Here is a 22,541-nt window from a genome sequence, read left to right as displayed (position 1 = left end):
CTTCTTAATCCAGCTTTTGTTTCACTGTGGCTCCTCTCTTGTGTTTCCCATGTCTTCCTCTAACCTATAAACCTTCTCTCTGGATTCTCTTCCCAGGCTGAGAGATCATGCTTATCTTTTTTGAGACTTCCATTTTTTTTCCTGAAGTTTGACATTTTTTTACAGCTGCTTCTTTAGCCCATGACAATTCTCTTCTGTGAAGCATGCAATTTATGGTATATAAATAGTATAGCCACGCAAAAATATCAGCTTGAAGCAGCTTTTTACATCCAGTTTTCTTCAGCTTCCTCCCATCCTCAAGTGTTTTTCTACTGCTACTTTAACAGACAAGATGCATTTGCTCTTTGCCTTAAATTCACATTTCAGAAGAGGGAAAAAAAACACTTTCTCATAGATCTTAAAGATTTTTATCCTGTTTGCAAGCCTGGACCACTTCTAGTCTTGAGCATGTGAGTCCTGTTGGGGTGAGTCCTGCCATGTAACTGCAGGTAACAGCCAGATCAGGGGCAGGAAGTAGAGAAAATTTCTGATCCAAAATACCTGATCCAACCCCATACCCTTTCCAAAAGACAAAACAGACAAATAACAACAAAAAAAATTCTTATGGGAAATAAATAAAGTTTAGGTTTTGATTTATTCAATAATTTCCTGCAAAGAGTCCTGTGTACCTCCCTCTGTGTTCTGCCCTTCACTGAGCATAAAATGTCCTGCCAATTTTCACCAGGCCACTCATGGCTTCCAGATTTTACCTGCCAACAACTGCAATACTCATTCCTATGCAGGACAACTCCTTTAAACTGAAGAATAGAATCCTTGATTCACCATTTGTCCATCAACAACATGAAGAGCAAATCCTCTGAGCCTGGGTAAAACAGTCTCTCTTTGCAGGTGTCCTTCTCTTCTGAAGCGTGGAAAAAGAGCTGGGACCTGTTGAACATCTCCAGAATTCCCTTTGTGCTCCTTGGGGTCAGCATCAGTGTGAGGATTAAACTTCAAAAAGCCCCATCCTCAGTTAGAGTGTGTCATTGTTTTGTAGATGCTCAGAGCCACCACTTGAAGTTAATCTTAGAAAACATTCCCATGGTGTAGTGGAGAATAACCTGCCAGTGGAAGTACAAAATAATCCTGCATCCCACTGCTCTGTGCTTCGTTTGGCTTCGTGTGGACAAATAAACCGGAAAAGCAGCATATGGAGAGAGGCTAAAAATTGAATATCACATCCCAGTGCTCTACCAGCAAGAGCTAAACAAAACACATCAATAACAGTCAAGAGTTGTAGCCTTGGCCATCTGGTCACAAAGGTTGTATTAAAATGTTTTACTCTCAGGGTTCTCCCTCAGGCACGAAACATGATGTGCAAAACCTTAAATCCTGCTGAAAGGTGGGACTTCTCCCCCAACAAACACAGCATGCTTGGGATAGTTATTTAATTAAGAGCTACCCTAGTGAAGGGTGTGGGAATGGCAAGGCAATAATCCAATTCCTGAGTGGGGATGCTAGAAAGCCAGGAGCAGCACAGAGAACAGGCTTAACACATGTACTTCCTTGTTAACCTGAGTACTAATTGAAATTTTTGTAATTAATTTGAACAAAACACTGTTTTCACTTGTCCAGTGCAGTATCTCCTTCCTGATATACAGATATCAAAAATTCATAAAGGAAGTCCTCTAAAATTCCTTTTTCTTTTTCATTTATGGTGTGTTTCCTAACTGTGAAATAAAACTCAATTAATTGTCTTCCCCCTGCTCTCCTCTTTCCACACATCTGCCCTGCTCCCCACCAAGTGCTAATCAGCATTTCACCTGTTGGCTGCTGCAATCACTTCCAAACAACCTTGTGCAATTCCAGCCAGCACAGCATGGGCTGGAGAGAAAGTGGAAATCAGAACAAATTAATAAACCACACTGGTAATTTGCTAAAGCAGGGGAAAGGAAGGGAGAGTGAGAAACAAAGGGAAAATAACACACTGGAAACCTGACTTCCATGTGAACATCCAGACAGGATCACACAGAACCAATCAAAAATCTGAAATTGTCCTTATCTTCCATTCCATGCAGTCAGGAAAGCTTCGCGTTCCTTCTCATTTGTGAAACTCTGTCATAACATGCAAATTACTCATTCTCTGGATGTTTTGCCTCTTCCCCAAAACACCACAGAAAGCACAGCTAATCCTTCTGCAGGGATTTCAGCAGAGCAGAGATGGCAAAGGGTTTTCTCCTGAGGTTCAGGAGAAACCAACACCCAAGCAGGAGCTGTGATCCATCAGTCCTCGTGGGGCCCTGAGAGGCTTCTGAAGGTGAGCCCCAAAATATTTTGGAAGAGGAAATAAACACATTCCTCACACCTTATAGAAGTGGGCAACTAAGAGAATTTTTAAAAACTCGTGAAGCTATGGAAAGTTGAGAATAAATATCTAAATTTAAGAGAGGAAGATGAGCTTGTGCAAGATCTCAAACAGGTACAGGAACCAGTACTCTGAGTTACTACAGACATTCATTGGAGTTAGCAAGACCCCACAGCCTGTCTTGTGAAGATCTGTGAAAAGTCAGAAAGACCTGAAATAACTGCTTTTCTTTCCAGCATTGATTTTGAATGAATTTCTTCCCTACAATCAGTAGGTCTGAGAGTCCAAACCTTTTTCTTTATGCTTTGTTCAGCATTCAATTGCAAATTACCACAGCTGACCTAGAATATGTCATTCCATTATCTTAAATACCTCTAAAACTTTTGTCTCCCCTGACACATGCAGAACCTCTCTTTCTGTTTGCAATATACTCCAGCCAAATTAATCATCAGCATACCCAAACTGGAGCTATGCTGAAAAAAACCCATAAAAGGTTGTAAAAATTATGACATCTCCAAGTATTTCAAGGTGCTGATCATTTGAAATTCCTGTAATTTGAACATCAGCTGAGGACAGGTTTCTCAGGGCCTTTGAAAAACAGCCTGCCAGATGCTCTCACAGTTTTGTCTTTGTACATCCTCTAAGGCACTTGTGATGCCTGAGAAGCACTTCAGGAACAGGAACAAATCAGGATGACAAAATGCCAGGAAAACATTGCAGTGCAAACAGGGCCTGGTTTGTCTCCTTGTGCCTGAGGAGCCCAGAACACTCATCTTAAACTCCCCATAAAAAATTCTTAATGAAAGAACATCTACAGAGAGACTTTGGCTGCCTGAGATCCAAAAATTCAGTGTCCACAAGCAGAAGGAATGGAAGAGGGCAGGAAGAAATCTGGAATATTTCTACCAATGTGATAGGCACTGCAAGACTTTAAGAGCAATAGATCAATTACTTAATATCAACATTTCACCCAGTTTTGTTGACTTACCTTGCCAACTAATCTGGGGAATGGAGGTCTTTGATTTTCAGGAATTAATATTGGAGTTGCCAAAATAGCCCTTTTTTGTCTTGGAATTCCAAGGTTGCCTTCTAGTTTTAAGATTTCCTAAAAAAAAGAAAAAAGGCCAATTAGTAAAATTTCCAGATATTCAGTTGATATTCCCTTTCCCTGCACCTTTAGACAAAATTCCCATGAACCACCAGATTCTAAGTTTAGTATTATGTATTTTTCAGCAATTAGTGATAACATATAAAACCATGTATTTCATCTTTCAGGTTACTGCACCTTTTTCAGTGGCAGTAGACAGCTCATATTGATTTTGTGCTCATGTAAACAAGTTTTAAACCTCATCAGGTGCGTCTGCAATCCTGAACTGAGAGCTGATTCAATCATAAGCCTTTAGCAAGGTCTGCTTTACCTCAAATACCTGCACAAGACCAGTCAAAAGCCACATTGCAAAAACTTTTAGGGAATTTTCTCTAAATATATATATATGGTGATATCTCTGAAGACATAGATGAGGATAGACAACATCTACACTCAGCCACTTCTCAGCCCAGGCTTTCAATCAAACACAACAAAGTGAATTTGCAAACACAGTCCACAGGTAATGAACGCTCAATAAACACCAACAGCTTCTAACTTCAAATCAGACACCAAAGCCCAGGTGTAACTTAAAATATGAGCCAGTAGGTTGTTTGTGTTGGTTGTTTTGAGTGGGGTTTGCTTTCTCTTAGAGAGAGCTTCATGCCATGCTCTCAGAAAGAATAAAAATAAAAGTTGTATGCACACAGGACTCCTTTTTCTGCTGCATTTTCTGGAGCCTTTCTTTCCATCTGAGCTTCAGGCAGTTCAGCACTTTGTGAGCTGCAGTGAACTCCACAGTGGCCTCTGGCCCCTGGAAAGCTCTGCCCACCACACCTTTGCTTTCTCTTCCCTTCTGCTCTCTGATCTGCTCGGCGCTCTCCCTGCAGGAGCTGCAGCTTCCCAGAGACCACTCTCCTTCCTTTGCTTCCTCCCACAGCCTCTGCAACTCTCTTCTCCAAGCACAGTTACTACCAAGGTCAAAAAAAGCTTCTCCCCATCTCCCAAAGCTCTCCCTTGATCCTTTTTTGGAAGAGAAAAAACAACTACAACAAAAAAAAACCCACAAAAGAAACAAACACTCACAGACAAATGAAATGAAACAAAACAAACCAACCAAGAACTTAACAACAACAAAAAAGTCCAAATTTGTATGGTATTTGGAACTGTGGAACTGAAAATTATTTCAATCACTACTTTTCATTCAGGTTGTCATGGCAGTTTTATAAAAAATCACTGTTTGAATTAAATGTCTCATTCCAGCAAGGCCGTTATATCCTGCAGATAACACCTTTCTCTCTTGATGCACAAACTCCAAACCCCAAAGTTTTCAGCCAGTTCTGGAATCCATATTGTTGTTTTATCAACTGATTCCTCATCACACAATGAAAGCTCCATCCCTGGGCTGTGCTTTTATAGAATGTCAAAGCAGAATGAGTTTTTTTGGTGGCACAATCTGGATCCATCAGCCAAGCTCTCCACAGGCTGCTCCTGCCTCCATCTGCGGCAATGCCTCCCGTCCAACGAGCCTCTCACCACACAGCTCTGCTCTGCCTCTGCTGGCTTTAGCATCATTTCTCAAATTTGACAACAAACAGGAGCAAGGGAAACTCAAGTTTTCTGCAGTTTGCTTTAGTCATGACAAAGTCAAAGAGCAGTGGGAACCACACAGAGTGTCCCTTCTCACAATGCTGCCAATTTTCATAACATTTTGAGACTCCCCCTGGTAGAGCTCCCAGCTCTCCCAAAGGCTTTGCCATTTCTCTCTAATCTTTCAGTCTGAAGGCCACTCAGGTCCCAGTTTTTGTCTTTCAACTCCTCTCCCAAGAGTTTTCCTTAATAAAAATTCATGAGAAAGTTCAAGATAAAAACAGTGGAAGTGTCAAATGAAAAGAGCTGAATCCTGTCCAAAGGCAAATGCACAGAGCAGCAAAGCTTTCAAAGCCACTTACACTGCAAACACAGAGGGGCTGGCAAGTGCCTGAGATGATCCTGAGGAGCAAGAGTGACTCCCAGGATGGCCACAAGGAAACCCCAGCTCTTCAGCTCAGCAGCAACAACGTTTATCTGGTCACACCTTTCAGTCCTGCTCCTGCTCTCGTGGTTTCCTTCAGCTCAGGGAGATGTGGGGATTTGAACGAGACAAATCTGAATGCCTTGCTCATTTCCAGAGACCTGGGAGCCTTTGCAAATGAACAAGACATTCAGATTTGCTTATCTTTGTGTCATGGAAAGGTTTGGGTTGAAAGGGACCTTTAAAAGCCATCTGGTCCCACCTGCAATAAGCAGGGACATCTACCAGATCACTTTTCTCACAGTCCCATCCAACAAGACTTTGAATGTGTCACATTTCTTTCTGTGATAGTTTGAATAAGAAAAGCAATGTCCAGATTGCTCAACATCTAGGGCTCATAATTTTGGTAGCCATAAGCAGTTAGCTCATCACTTTCCCATGACAGGTGATTCTTACACTTCCCAACAGTTCTCAAATGGAACAAAAACTCAAATTATATTCAGTGAATCATTAATATAAAGCAGTGAAGTTCTAAAGGAAAGCAGTAGGATGGAAAGACTTAAGGCTTTAAGTGAAGATTTCTAAGCAGAACTTAAGAACAACAAAAAAAGAATTATTGTTTTTGTTTCTAACACAGTTACTCTGTTTCATGGAGAAGGAGGTTCTGAAGATTAAGCACAGAAATGTAAATACTTCCCTAAATGTTTCATATTCTTCAAGTCTCACTGTGTTTTTCTAAATAGTGACTTCCTCATGATGATTTCTCTCCTATCATCCCCTGGTGTCTATCAGCAATTACTGATTCAAGGAGTGGCCAAAAGCACCTCTGGGGAATGCAGGTAAGCAGAGGAGAAAAAAAGGTCAAGAACACTTCACCAACACACTGAATAATTGCCTGGTGTTTGTGGATATCATGATTTCCACATTTGTAAAGAACTAAGGAAAAGGAAAAACATTTTGCTTAGTGCCAGGCAGCTGCAACTGAGGTTGGATCTTCAGTGAGAGTAAAAGAAGGAATCTGCCAAGGAATCTGACCTGACATGTGCACTTAACACCTGACTCAATAGCTGAGACCCCTCATTCATGGATGGAGATATTGCATATTTAATAACTTTTACTGCATTCACCTCGTTAATTTATTGGAGAAGCAACTCACAAGGGATAGAAAATTACTCCAGATTGAGTTGGCAATTTTGCTTCAAATATTTTTAAAATATCAGGCTGGTATTGCCACAGGAGTGGTCTTTTGGGCCTTGCCTTGAGAGAGCCCCCAGAGTTCTGCATCACCTTTGCTGGAACCAGCTGATGAAAACCACAGAGGCTACCACAACTCCAAGTGAGGATTTCTGGGCTGTCCCAGGTGGGTGTGTCCCACCAGCACCCAGAGAGTGATGGCTGTGGTCACATCTGCTTCTCCCCAGGTGCTGCCTTGCATGAAATACAGGAACATAAAATTGTCTGTCCACAGATACCCATCCACAAACAAAATTTAAAATAGATATAATATCATGAATACATGCCTACCTAAAAATAAAGTGCACCAAAACCAAAAAATTCAATCTTTTTGATTGTTTTTGGTGGGTTTTTTTAAACAAAAATAGTAGGAGAGAAAACCTATCAGGCTTGTTTATTTAACAATTCCATATGTGTGATCATTGTATTTCACATGGTCAGTGAAATATACTTCTCATGGTCAGTGGATTATGATCAGAATCCAACTATTACTCCACTGCCACCATTTCATAGCCAACTTTTACACCCTCTTTTTGAGTTCCTTAATTTCCCCTTCTAGGCATGGAATCAGCTCAGCCATAGTTTGGCTGATTCTCTGGCAATAAAGTTTGATTTCCTGTTCCCAATAAAAAAGCACCAAACACAGCCTCCTCATTTTTCCAGTCTTTTGGATAAACTTGAGAGATGCCAGCCTGCTCAAACTACAGCACCATGCAAGCTGGAATTTCCCTGCATCCTTCAAGAACTCTCCTCTGTGTTTTGTTTTGTTTTTCCTTCTTTTTTACCAGGCCTTCTTGCAGCGCTTGAATATTTGAATGAATGGCCTGGTCACTCTCCAGCAGCACAAACCATTACTCTTGGCAGAGAAAATTTCATTAGAACTTGTCATGGGAATAGGGTGGCTGAATTCTGGGATCGATTTGTCACAATCGGGGTTGGAAACACTGCTGGAGTGGCAATCTGTAATCCTCTGTGGTGACCAGAAAAGTGCTTCAGTTTCTTGTCATTTATTTGGTCTTATATACTAAGGTTGATGGTATAAAATGGGGTCAGCCCTAAATACAAAAAATAAAATTAATTGGATGCTTGTTGCAAGCAAAGTTCATCAGAAATAGAGAATGGGGTGGGGCAATCTGAGGTATATTGGTTTTCCTACAAAATTGCATCACAAAAATGCTGAAAAACTGGAACTCTTTGCAGGTGAACATAAGAAATAATTTTATATAATTCTCAGTTGACATTTTAAATCATGCTGTAATATTTAATTCCTTTATGTGTGGTATTTCTACCATCAGAATATTGTTATCATCAGCAGTTTTGAAGTTAATTATTTCTAAAATACATGCCCAAACCAGAAAAATATTTTCACATGTTGGTAGTAATATAAAAAAAATCTCAGAAATGTGCTGGAACTTTAAGTTAATGAACAACTGTTTAAACAAATGATGAACTCAATGAATAAATTTAAGAAATTTAAAGGTCAATGGCATTCACACAAACATCTGCTCAAAAGCATTCTGTCCTCAATGCCCGTAAATGTCACCCTAAAAATCACTTTGTGTGCTTGGGAAGAACAAACCCAGTAAAATGCAGCTGGCTAAGGGGAATTGGGTATTTCAGAGAAAAAAACTTCCAAGCTGGTGATGCATGGCCAGATACAATATCTAATGGAAATTGCTGGTGAAACTTGATTTAATCTGGGTGTTCCTTCTCCTATAATTGTTCCATAAGAGGAGAGGCAGAGCCTCCCACTGCCCATTTCTGATCTATCCATTAACTGCAGGGACACCAGGAGATCTCAGCCCTCAGCTTTGCTCCTGGGCCCTCCATCTGCCTGGGCCAGGGGGAGTTTTAAAGGATGGAGGCTCCTGTTATCTCTAGAGGAGTCAAAAACAGAGGTGAAAACAGTTATTCTGGTTCAAACCATTTGGTCATGTGTAATCATTTCAATGCTAGTTTATCCCAGAGTGTTTTTGATACATAGGTGACAAAACTGTGGTGGAGACACACCTGAATTTTTACTCTGTGAAATAATTAATTCCATTATTGCCCTGAACTTCTGCAGTATCTTTTTTGATGGAAAAGTCCTGGATCTATTGAAATATAAGTTTCACTTATCTACACACCTGCCTTATTCTGTGGCAGGGAAAAGTTTTACTAAGATGAAAACAAAGTACCACTAACTTTGCTTTAGCCATGGGATTTACCTGCACTGAGAATAATACTCTCTTCTTTTAAATTAACATTGCAGGCTTTTTTTTGTCATCATTTAGAGAATGTTATTCTCATTTTGAAGCATATGTGAATCACCCCCTCTTACAGGAAAGCTCATATTGGTTCAACACTGCTCATTAAATATAATGAGGTGTCCCTTATACACAAACAACCAAATATGCTCTGGCTGCCTCATCTGTCAAACACAACTGAAATACAGGCTTGAGGAGAAAGACAATGGCTGACCTTATGCCTCTATGTTCACTAGGATACATTAGCAACACATCACTTATCATGGGTAAAAATACCCTTTTCTCCATCCCTGCTGTGCTTGCACTTGTAGCAAAGCAAATAAAACCAGACTGCTTTTACAGCATGCCAGGAGAAATGAAAAATTCCTAAAGATGTCCCAAAACCTTCAGCACCTCAAATAAATGTAACTGAAATAAGGAAAGCAATTTTTGATGCCATTGCCTAGGTACAAAAGCCTTGAGAAAAGTGTGCTGTAATAAGAATTTACATCAAAAAATGTAAATTCTTATTACAGCACACTTAGGGAATTTTGGTTTGGTTTTTCTTTCACTTAATGAAATCATCTGCTTTTGGGTGAGATACCAAATTGCTACTGAAAATAAAAACACAGTGGAGATCTGAAGCAATTAAAATCTTTCAAAAATCTGATTTCTTTTGAGACTTAACCAAAGCCACGTGTAAATTACATTGCACAGCATGGACACAAGGCCTTAACTTCTTACTCTCAGTATTCCTGCTCCCAATATTCCACTGAGTGGACTCATTTCTCTGCTCACATGGGAAGAACTCAAAATTCAAGGGTACTTTTAACACTCAGAAAGGAGAAAGCACAGGTAGAACACAAATCTCAGTTCTAGGGCTGATAAATGAGTTAAAGATGAGTTTTTGGTGGGGCAATAACCGACATGAAGCCACAAAATCTGTAGATCAGCAGAACACACAAACAGCTCCAAATGTGGAATAACACAAGCAGCTCCACATTTCCCTTCTGGGATATAAGGACAATTTCTAATAAATAAAGTTTATTTCTTATGTGAAATAAATATTATTCATAGCAGAAGTTGTTTCACCTTGGAAAACCAGCTCTCTATGTCTTGCTGCAGGGCAGCCAGCTGTGAGACTGTGCAGAAAATTAACACATTTCAGACCCTTATTCTGGGCTCAAGTGCTATGGAATTCACTGCATTGTAACAGTGCTGCACAAAAGCAATTCCATGGTACCCTGAAGAAAAAGAGTGTATGTTAAAGCCAGGTGTGCTGGTAAATGATGCAGCAGCTGCAGTCCCAGACCCCTGCCTGAGAGGACACACCAGCCACATTCCTCCCCCTGTATTTGGTCCCTTGGCCTGTGCAGGTGCACCAGCTGGGCACCTCCAGGTGAATCCTGCTCTGTGCACAGCACTAACCACATGGAGGGACCCAGCTATGGATCAATTTCCATTTACCTCATGATGAAAAACAAGAAAATGAAGACCACATTTGTTAAGAGTGTGAGAAGTGTGTTTTTAGCTGGAGCAATCAAGGTGAGTTTAACTGGAAGGGCTTTTCAATAATTCCCATTAGAACTGGTACTCTCTTGCATGTATTATCATTGCCTGCACAACTTCCTCCCTCCTTTCCTGCTCTGCTAACTCCTAGCAAAAATAACTTTGCCCAAGAGTGCAGAGCAGGGCTGTGCTGTGTTTAGATCACAAAAAAGTCTGGGTGTATTCTCCAAGGCCTGCCTATGCATGCAGGGTGCTCCCCAGAGCTGCACTCCTGAGCTCCCCGTACAGGAGCTGCCAGGCTGACAAATGAAGCCCTGGTCTGTGATGAAGATAAAATGCACACTTAGATCCAGCTCCAGCAAAGCTCCTCAGTCACCAGGCTGGATTTCAAGTCTGGTTGAAAGAAGAAATGTTAGTGTATTAATCCACTTCACTGCTTGGTCCAGCTACTCGGAACAAATTAATTAACAGGCATTAACTGAGTCCAGAAAGCTGAAATCATAGTGTATTAATCCACTTCCCAATTTGGGCTCTAGTTTTACTCTTCAGCACAAATTAACAGGCAGTAACTGCCCGACAGCAGCAGCTTAACTCTGTTGTGTGGCACAATAAAGAGACAGTGCTGTAGTGCCTTGTGGACAGCCTTTCATTATCACCTGAGTGCTGCTGGGCTTCCTGCTGCACTCTGGCTGCATTTTTCAAAGGTGAGAATACAAGACCTAAACATGCCCTGGTTTATTTGTTCCCACCACAGTGACCCAATTAAATTCACAGGACAATGCCTCTTAGTTCTAAACCTTTCATTAGTCTGGACAGTCTCAAAGATCCACACAGTATTACTAAAGACAGCACCCAGTTGAAGTTCTGACTTGGATAAAAGGTGTCTAAAATTCACATGCAATGAACCAAGTTTTAAAAAGTATTCATTCCAAGACACACTAAAAAAAAAAAAAACCAGTCATCCACTAAAATTTGACTCCTAGATTTGATTTCTGCTGAATTTATAAAATATGCTGGCTAGAAATTGCAACATTGCTTTGGTTTTGCTGTATCTGTTTTGGGGTGGGAAATCAAAGCACAGATTTTTTTGCAGAAGGCTCCCAAAAGAAAAGTGAAACATGCAAGATAGAGACCCAGACACAGACTTGGACATCTTTCTGTATTCTCACATTTCTCCTTAATCACATGCTGGCAATTAAGTCTGCTCCAGGAAATTCAAAGAGTGTACCTGTCAGGAATCAGAGGCAAATTAATTGCTGTACTGGAACAGATCAATGATTCATGAGCTGTAACATCAAGCTGCTAACAATATTAATTGCCACATACTTCAGGGAGAAGAGCCTAAAATGGCAGGAGCCAGAGTTTACAATGGTTTGAAGATGTTTTTTCTGGATTATAACTGCAGAAACTAAAGCCAAGTACACTTTACAACACATGAAATGTGACATGAGAGTTCCCAACTGTAAATCATTCCAATTCACATGTTTGAATCTGAGCTTCTTGCCCTAACAACCTGCAGCCAGAGGAGAGCAGAAATATTTATATTCCTTAGTTCACACCTGCTGACCTTTAACTGAGCATCTCCATGGTATGAGAACAGTCCCCACCTACACAAACACCAAGTAAACAGGTTTTATTAAAGTTTCCTGGCCAAGAGAAGGCAGATCCAGACCTACTCCCTGCATGTCATTTGCCTGGCAACTCCAGTGCTACTTGTTTGTGTGGCATTGGCCATGGGCTTCCCACTCTGTGTTTCTGAGCAGTGGGGAGCAGAATCCAAGATTATTTGAAGGAAATGATGCTCTCAAAGCTGTCAGAGCAGGGCTGGAGCACTCCAGTGCTCCTTGTTAAGTCCAGTGCAGTGACTGAGCAGGGACAGCCAGCCCAGCAGGCACAGGGGACAGAGCAGCCACAGGTTCTCCATTGTTCTAATAATTGCTCCCACACACCTTCCAGGGAATGCTGCTATTTTAGCACTCCATAGATCTGAAACCCCTGCTCAGGTCTTGATTTCTAATCCCGTGTGTTTCTAAGAAAGAAATGATATATTCAAATGCATTCAAAAGTCTGGGCTCTGACCAAAGGAGATTATCCACCCCTTTATTTCCACTTTACTTTTTTGTCCATATTTCATATTTGTTCAGTTCTGTCAGATAAGTTCTATTTTTATCTATATGCATTTTCTTGCTCCCAAAGTAACTGAAGTCATTAAAGCCAGACCTGGGATGTCTGCTGCTTCTACTGACACACTGGAATTTAAACAGGACAATTCTAGAACTGAAAACCTGGGTTCTCACAGCTTGAGCTAAATCAGCAATATTTCTCTATCCCTCATAACTATCCATCAAGCCAGCCCCAGAAGAACCTCGAGTGGGCTGTATTTAAATGTCTTTATGAATTTGTAAGAATGATTCTCCAGCTCTCACTGCACATGCCAAGTACAAAGCTCCTGCCTCCCAACGTGACCAAAGAGCCTGCGTGTGTCAGAGCAGGCACAGCATGCTGCTGCTGCAAAGTGCAGGATTTCCAAGGAATGTGAGGAAATTAATTCAACTCTGCATGATTCAACTTTGTTCACACCATTCCCTTTGGTATCCCAGCTCCAAAATCAAACCTTCAGCACTGTGCTTGAGGGTCTGGCTGCTCTTGCCTGATCATTGCACAGAGCAGTGAAGTGCAGCATGACTTTCTTAGCCTAAAATAGCTTTATTTTGCTGGAGCTATCTAATAGAGACAAGTTAATAAATTGCAGCCTTCCTAATTTGATACATTTTTGGTCCTGTTTCAGTTTACAAACTGTCCATTAGCAGACCCTGAAATCTGTGAACAAATACATTATCTACCATTATACGCAAGTTTTTCAGATGAGTAATTTTTGATCTTCAGATTGCTCAGGCAGTTGCTTGGAAACATTTGTCTGTATTAGTTACACAAGTCATGTGGCATTATTTGTCTTTTCAGATTGGATGGCTTCTGTGAATAAGCAACAGAGCATGAAATGCAAATTTCATGATATAAAATTCAGAACTTGCTTTTGGCAAGGATTTGATTTATTACATTTAGAGCACAAGATGAAAACAAAAAGGTTATCTCTGTGATCTGAATGACTTGATGGGAAGTGATGCCTGTGTCACTTGGAGGAGTAATGGCATAAATTACAAAACCAAAAATAAAAAAAATGTAAAAGGTGGAATGAGGTTTGGAATACTTGTGCTGTGGAGAATGAACCCATGCAATGGAAATACTTCTGTTGATTAGTGCTTTCCAGGGAATAGCACTTGTCTCGATTAAAACATAGGTGGGTAGGTCAGAAAATTCATGGGAGCCCAAGTAAACCATTATTTTTCTTCTTTGAGAATTTTGAGCAAGCAGAGAAGTAGAAGCAAGTAGTTTTGTTCATATTGATGGTAACAGCCTGGTATCATTCAATAAGGCTGAAAAAAGCATTCATTGGTATTTCACTGTGCATTATATAAAATACAACAGAATCACTTTTCTGCTGATTCTATCAGTGTGAGGGAATTGGAAACTCACACATTTTCGCTTTTAACTTTGTAAAAGAACCACTTGTGTTTGCCTAAGTGTTTCTGCACTGATAGCAATGATTTTTCCTCTCTATTGGATGCAACAATTTATTAAAGTGAAATCATTGGTTGGAAACTAAATATGGAATTTTACCAGCAGAGACTGGTCCTTTCAGTTGGAGAGAACCAAATATGGTCAAACAATGTTACTGAGCACACTCAGACTGTGATCCAGGCTACTTCTACCAACTATAAATCCGACATCCAAAACATAGCCAGAGTCCAGGAGACTGAACCTAACAAACCCTGAAGGAGGAAATTGTGCTAAAAAAGTGAAGAAAAAGGAAGAAAATAACAGGGCTTTTGTTTTTTCCCCAATAAAAATTTAAACCCAGAGCGCAAGAGCAGTAAAAATCATTTGCAAAGAAGAAAATACCTCTGAGGTCTTGTCTGAATTCTAGTGCCACAAGCAAATATAAAAGTGTTGGGTCTGATTTTTAGTGACACTTGTGATAGCTGGCAGAAACATATCCCACTGCTAATTAGGTAAAGTCTCTGACCAACTTTCCTGGTACTCCCAGGCTTTCCCTGGTTCTTTTCAGGTTGGCATCTTTGCTAGGAACAAATGCCAGGGTCCCAAAGGACAGCCAGTGCCTGGCAGCTGCAGCCTGACTTCAGAGCAAAATATTTGTGCCACCCATGATTTAAAACAGGCTCAGTTTTGAGAGGCCTGTGAGTAAGCCATGATTAAGATCAAATCCTTCTGCTGGCAGAGACAGCCCTGAGGGTGTGTGAGATATGGGTGTGCAGTCCTTGGTTACTGTTTAATGCTCTGCCCCATCAATCCCAGCAAAGGAGCTCAGAGCCAGCCAGGAGTGGTGTCACACTCTGGGCACCTCTCAGAGTACAGTCAGATGCCAAGGGGTTATTAATGAACTGCTCAAACACTACATATGAACTTGTTTAGAAAACAAAGGTATCAATTTGTATTTTAACAAAACCAAATGCTTCAATAATCCCAAATGTCTCCACTGCTTTCCATGTTTGTATAAAAAGTCACACATTTCTTAAATGCCAAAGAATCACCTTTTTGTCTCCATCCTTCCTCCAACACACATCTCAGTCAGACCATGCTCATCCCTTTTCAAATGCATGTTGTTCCCTTCTAACTGCATACAGAAACTTCCTTTAAGGAATATGAGCTTATAAATCACCACTCTTTGCCTGTGCTTTAAATCAGGCATAAAAAACAAAAAAAGAACCAGCATCCAGGGCTAAGATTAAAAGTTGGATTCATATTAAAGAATGGTGCCTTTTTACCATTGAAGCTGAAGCTGTAGATTATTCTGTGCTGATTAAGTACTACAGTGGGCAAAGGACTTTCTCATAATGAACACTGCTGTAAAACAATTTATCTACAAGAAAGGAAACAAGTTTGCATAATCCATTTATGGTTGATTCAGCTTTAGAGGAATTTGTTATATAAATATATCTCACCCTGGGGAATTGTTTTGCCAAAATAACTAATGAAAGTGTTTGAACAACTTAACACTGATAATTAATAGGATTTTTCAGCATCACAATGGAAAATGACACCTTCACATGTACATTAACCATCATATCAGTGAGAGACAAAAACTTGGCAAACTCCAACAGCCAAACACATCAGAAAGTAGAAAATGAATTAATGAATTCACTTAGCAGATGCAAAATTGCTAAGCTGGTGACATGTTTCAACTGAGCCTCAAAAGGTGTTTAACAATACTTCCTTTAAAAACATTCCCTAGCTCAGTAATTACCAATTTTAAAAAATCTTAATTAATAGTTCAGTTGTTTAAGTGACATCACTAATACTCTGCTATCGTGCTGGAATGTTTGAGTAAACATTACCAAGTCCCATTATGTTGTTATCCACTTTGCTGGCAATCTCAAACAATGTTTTAAGTTTAGGTGTCAATATTTAATCACCAAGAAGGATCCCAAGCTCATCAATAATACCTTGCCAACTGCAATTCCCTAGAGACTTAAAACTTACAGTGAACTTCACCTGCTTTTGTGGTCACATAATTATTTTTATTATGCTTTGTGGCAATGTTGGTTGCCAAAAAAGGTTGTCCTAAAATCCCAGTGTGACAAAAATCAATTTTCAGATGCAAATGAGGGTGCCATAGGTGACATTTTTCATACCCAATAAATTGCCTGTCTGTGGCTTTGAACTAATGGACACATAAACAAGAGAGATTGGTGCCAAGGTATTGCATTATAATCTTAGTGAAGTTTTATGAGACTCATGCTACAGGCTGCAAAGGGAAAATAAAACAGAGGGAGGGGGCATGAACAATTTGAGGAGACCTGTAACAATACATTTATTTTTTCTTTATTTTTTTCCTGAGTTCTCATTTTCCATCCAGCTATTTCTGCCCTCCTCTCCTCCCGCCTTCTTTTATTTTTAATTTTAGGGCTCTTCATGACCCCTTCTGTCTGTCACAACCTTTATCTCATGATGATCCTACACTTCTCTTCTGCTCTGTCCCTTACCCGTCTTCCCAATTTCTCTCCTAGAAAATTTGTGCAAACAAAATTTCTTCCCGTCATTCATTTTCAATTCTGGCAGCTCTGTGTCCATCTGCCTCCACCTCCTTGAGGTGATATTTAAACTCTCTTAAGAAATACAAGAAATACACTGAAACTCTCATTACCTTTAGAAGCACCAAAGGCTTTAAGTGAACTCTCTGCTCGTGTCAGGTGTGGCTGCACTTCCATGAGGAGATCTGCATTTGCACCAAACAAATAGCTGGGATTTCATAGGCTTGCCTGAAGCTTATCCTGAATAATCACAAAATTCTAGAGCCTGCAAATTTAGGTTGGAAGTCCTGTGAGATATTTACCCTTGCAGTACAAATAGAAACAAGATAAACCCAATATTTTTATGCTGTGTTGATAGTATTGTTTCCAATTGCAGTTGAAATGAAAGATATGGTTGCATAATAGCTTATCAAGCCTCTTCAAAAGATGTAAGTAAAGTTCAAATCTTAAGCTTTTGAAACTTTAATCTTGGAATAAAGAACAATCTTTTTGTTATTTCACATTTCTCTCCTGTTAGGAAAACATGAATGATACTGAAATGACAAATAAGTCTGACTTCATCAGACTTATCTCCGTGCAAGGGCTGAATAATAATTTTGGGGAAAGATCTGGAAGATACCCATTTCAACCTCTCATCCTCTCATCTTTAATAAACAAAATTATTGCTGCTGATTCTCCTTAGCTGTTTTGAGTTTTGTTTGGGGTAGGAGAGAAGAAAAGGAACTTTTTCACCTATTTCCCTCCTCCTGCAAAATCGGAGCCCTCTGAAGCCAAGAAACCACTGCTCCTCGTCTTTGCCCATCAGCATCATGTGCAGAGCTGGAGAAGTGCTGGGCCAATGCTCCCAGGCACAGAGGGCATTGTTGGGGTGTCCTGTGCAGGGCCAGGAGCTGGACTTTGATGACCCCAGTGGGTCCCTGCCAGTTTAGGATATTCTGCGACCATCAGCACCACAGCGAGGCAGAGCTGGTGTCGCAAACTGTGCAGGAACAGCTCTTTAAACACAGCTTTAAACTTGTGTCACAGCTCTTTAATACAGCTCTAAACTTGTGTTTATGCCACTGCTCTGGCTGGCCAAATAGCCTCAGTGTATTCCCCAGAGCCAGGAGTTTGTTCCCATTGCCAGAGCAACACTGGGCAAGGCTGGAATCCAGGGCAGAGCGCCACGGCCGTCCCCACCCTGCTCTTCTGAGAAGGGAACCCATGGTGCAAAGTGTGGAACACCCTGTTCCCTGCCTTTTATGGTCACCACAGGCATCTGCTGCCCAAGGCAGTGAATACCCACAGCTCCTCTCTCCTCATCACTCCATTTCTGCATGGCTTGTTAGTCCTGCAAACATTCAGAGAGTCTTTAATTCCAAAAGTCCACAAGTGACTTCAGTGGCCAAATTCCCTGGTCAGATTAATTATCTCTGTCACTGCTGGCAGTGCAGGAAGTGTCTGATAGAAAATTCCCAGGTGGTGGAGAATTTACCTTCTAGTAAATTTACACCACAGAGCAGTACCACAGTCTGCTCCTCCTCCAAAGCACCAAAGGTATTTCTGAGTTGTTCACACCACAGGTTGGTTTCAATGTAAAACTCAGTTTTACAGTTTTATAGTTCTTCTGGAAGCAGCTTCAAGCTGTATGGATGAAAGAAATTTACCATACGCTGCAAAATAGGATTTTATTTCTGAGTGAGATTTGCCCAGCCCATATCTCTCAGCAGCAGGACATACCAGCCAAAATACCAATTCAATCACACTCACCACTTTAGCCACCTAAAACACCAACCCTGAACTTGGAATAACTTCTTAGATGTCTGGTGTATTAATTGAAAGTACATCAGGGGCAAAAGGTGTACAAAGAAGTTCAGAGAAATAAAAGTTCTGAGAGCTGGTTCTACAGTCCTGATCTCTACTGCCATTGTCCAAAGCTATTATTTTACAAAAAGTTAATTTAAAAATAGATTTTACAAAGTAGCATAGTTTTATGAGTCTTTATTCAACATAGAGCTCTAGGACTCATTCATTTAAATTGTACTCCACCTGTACATATTAAAGACTTTAAAAAACTGGGATAAATTAGATAGAGTTGCTTAAAGGTTCTATAAATAGCCCTGTACTGTGTCACTTTTGTAGGTGTCTGCTTTGTTGACAGTCACTTTATTCCAGTTTCCCTGTAGTGAACATGAGACAGCCACCTAAAGAAAACCCCTCCTAATTAGAACGAGGCAGGCACTAAACCTATCCCCTGGCTTATCTCTGTATTTGTAGCTGGAGTTCATTAACTTGTCAGCACTGATTCCTTTTGAATAGGAAAGTGAAATGAAAAAATGACGTGCAAATCAATATCAGCTGTTAAGCCGTGTTCTCATTTAGCGCAGTGTCAGATATGAAATATTGAGAATCAAAATGAAAATTTCTGGTGGAAAAACATGCTTAGTGGGCCATTTTTATAAGACAATTATTACAGTGAATTAAGGTACTTGTCATCCCATGGTGAAAGTTGCAGCATGGGGAAAGTTTAAATCTTCTAAACTTTTTTTGGTTTTTTTTTCAGATTTTATTTAAACAACATTAGGCTTGATAAATGGAAGAAGCATTTAAGAATGTATAATTCATGCTTATTAGCTGAGATAAAATCCATGTAGCACATTCACATATATCTAGAGAGAGAGAGAGAGATATCTGCTTAAATGAGTCTCACAGAACTCAGCATTCCATCACAGTTCCACTGATATTTTTGAAAAATACTCTTCACACATATAAATGTTATCAGAAGATTACAAATTAGTCTCCTTGGACTAGATAACAATGATGCTAATGGAGTGCCAAAGTGTGGAGTTTTGGGGGTTTTTTGTTTTTTTAGTTTTTTGTTAAGGCTGGGATTTAATGTGTGATGGTATTTTTGGTTTGGACCTTTCAAACCAAGCCAAAACCCCACCTGTATGTGCTTATTGAGTAACTCCACCTTCTGCAGGGATCAGACACAGAGAGGTATCAAAGAGAGGACTGCCAGCAGTAACACTTCTTCCTTTTGCCCAGCTTGGGTTTCCTTCTAGCAGCTCTTTGCTGTATTTCCTGCATGTATCTCCCAAAGCCACAACCTTTCTCAGAGCTCCAATACTGCAGTGAAATGAAGCAGAAATGCCCATGCAGGAGGTTCTTGCCCTCCCTTCTAAGCACACACCCTCACTGGAAACCAGAGCCTTATCTTCCCACTGTCTAGACTCGAGGTTAATTCATGTTATTTTCTCATTTTATAGTTTTAAAGAATGAGTTTTAATCAAGCCACTTATCTAATTCACAATTGTTCAGAAAAATATTTTCCATTAATAAAATGATCGTAAGTGCAGCCTAATGCACTGAGTGCCAACAAAAAGAAAAGACACAATAATTACCAGCACTGACAAGGAATTCAGAAAGCCATTAAATAAAACCAATAATTTCTTTCCCCCAGTCCTCCAACTACAACTCTCCCATATTTTTATACCACTAGAAGCTACAGTAATTATGTTCCTCAAGTAAACCATCTAGTTTTCTGGTTAGTAGACAAAAATTAAAGGAACCCTTTCCCTTTTGTACTTCTAATGTATTCCCCATGTTTTTCCTCTAATTGAATTAAATATGACATGGTAAAGAAGGAAACATTTCCATTTGGGATACAGATGATTGAACTTTTCTGGCAGATGTCAAATTTAATAGACATCATAGGACTGAACAGAATCTCCTTTATGTTATTTACAAATTTGAGATATAATTTTAAAGTAATTACAGTCAGTACACAAAATCTGGGATTAAAAGCCACTGAATAAATGTGAAACTTCTGAGATCCTCTGAAGAGCTGCTTGATCAAAAAAACATTAATTTTGCAGGGATTCAGCTGAAGGCAGAAGCAACATTAAAAATAACTGAAGAGGGTTTTTTTTCCTGTTTCTCAGACACGAAATATAACTGGCAGACTGTGACTACCCACTAACATTATGCACAATTAATATTACATATATCAGCTTGATGCTAATAGTATCCAATAGAAAGGACCATACCATATGATAGTCCCACTAATGCATTCAGCTTTCCTGGCAATTAAACAACATGGAAGCACTAACAATTAACATCAAGGTCACCCCCAGATAAATTTTGATTTGGACACTCCTCACAGCAGATTTATGAGTGGATTCAAAGCTCATTAAAGTAGGTGGAATGACTCCTGTTGACTTAATGGGGATTGCATTTGGTGCACTGCTTGCTGTGTTTTCCTATGACAGATTAATTACACGGTTTTGTGAATAATCAGGCCTAAAATCAGCCCTGGAACTTAAAGCTCCAAGCCTTGCTCACACACTCGTGGAGCTTTGTCTGTGATGAGTTTGAGTGTTAATAGATGTGAGCCAAATTCAGAGACAGATCTTCCCCAGCTTTGACTTTAAATCTTTAAACTGAAGATTTCATATCCCCTCTCCTTACCTCTGCCTGAATTCCTGATTTGAGGGTCAGTTTTGAGGGTCAAGTCTGGCTTTAATGACCAAGCCAGCTTCAAAAGGTGGTTATTGGGAGTGGAGGGAGAGAAAACCATGGTAGGACAACACAATTACAGCAGCACAGAGAAAATGAAGCCTTCTGCAAATAAAGTCAGAAAGGTTCTCAGGCTGCCCTGCACATCCACACGAGGGATGAGGCCTGGGGAGCTGCCAGTTTTGCCCTTGACCTGTTGCTGAAACAATTCTCCTCCACTGAAAACTAAAAGTGGGACAAACAAATGAAAGTTTTTAGCACCAAATTGCAGTTGTTACTGAAGCACAGTGGCTAGAACAGCCAACTGTACCAATTTTAAGTTTTAAGTCATGCAGGAACATGACTTTGTTGAAAAATTGTCAAATATTGTTCCTCTTTTTTGTCCCAACCTATACATTTATAAGTTCCTATATCTCTATTATGTTTCTCAACACAAAACTATAGTGTTAGCACTGAACAGAACATGTGTTAAAGGCTCTCCTCAATGTTCCACACTGATACATCAGTCATGTTTCCTCAGACATAGCTGGAAATAAAACACACATGAGCAGTTCCAATGACGCTCTCGGTTTGGAGGTTCAGGCTCTGATATAATCAATGACAGAACTAATTAGTCCATGACTGTTGACTGTGGTAGTACCAAAACAAATCATGAAATGCCCATCTCCCAAACCAGAAATTCAATCTAAGTTTTTTTTATTTCTAGCAGGTCATTCTGCTGCAAGGGACTGGCAGGATTAATGCAAACACAGAATATTAGGGTAATAATCACCTTAACCTACAGCATGAGTTGAGAGTCTGCAGCAAGGGCAGCAATAAGAACAGATTTAGTGTGAATATTCTTGTTGTAGATGATGCCAGGCTGGAGTAAATCCCTGAGTAACCTGGGCTCTCCCACAAGGGGTTTAGTCACCAGCACATCTTTCAGCAGTCATGAGTGCTTTATCAAGCAGAAGCAGCTGAATTTTTATTCCATCTTCAGGGAAAAGGAAAAAGTCACAGGTATGAGAATATCCTCTCTGAGGTATGAGAATATCCTCTCTGTGCAAAGGAACTGCAATGCATAGTATTTGTCAGCCAATCAGGAATTTTGTATTTATTGGATTTTTTTTTTTTTTTTTTTTTTTTTTTTTTTTTTTTTTTTTTTTTTTTTTTGTGCCTGAGTTCAACAATATCCAAATCAAAATGATCTGGCTCTGGAGAGCACTTGAGGCCCCTGTTCCAGAGAGGTGACATGCTGCCTTCATCACCACCCTGCTGGGCTTGAAGGGAGCCCTCTGCATTTTGATACAGCCCTTTAAGCTGCATCAGTAGTGCAAACATGAACTGATTTCTTGCCAGTATTCTTTCTGGGTTGGTCAAAAATTCAGGTAATCCCAATGCACCCTAATATCAGTGCAGGTATGAAGCCTCCATCATCTCCCAGTTCTTCATGGCATCACACCCTTAAAATTCTTGGACAAAAAATTTCTGTGACAGTATCTGAGAATGAAAGTTTGGTTTGGTCTTCCAGATTTTAAAAAAC

General features: G+C 40.1%; 1 protein-coding gene across 2 annotated transcripts in view; it reads right to left on the bottom strand.

Moving 5' to 3' along the window:
* The window catches only part of CDH13 (cadherin 13), a 445,340-nt gene that overhangs the window by 258,471 nt on the left and 164,328 nt on the right, over positions 1-22,541 (bottom strand). For both annotated transcript variants that reach the window (XM_059857430.1, XM_059857431.1), the window contains exon 4: positions 3,333-3,449. In XM_059857430.1, coding sequence (XP_059713413.1) covers positions 3,333-3,449 — 117 coding nt within the window. The remainder of the gene's footprint in view (positions 1-3,332; positions 3,450-22,541) is intronic.

This window comes from Haemorhous mexicanus, chromosome 12 (assembly GCF_027477595.1).
Source record: "Haemorhous mexicanus isolate bHaeMex1 chromosome 12, bHaeMex1.pri, whole genome shotgun sequence".
Lineage (NCBI taxonomy): Eukaryota > Metazoa > Chordata > Aves > Passeriformes > Fringillidae > Haemorhous > Haemorhous mexicanus.
The sequence above is the reverse complement of the archived record's forward strand: the minus strand, read 5'-3'. Positions and strand labels throughout refer to the sequence as shown.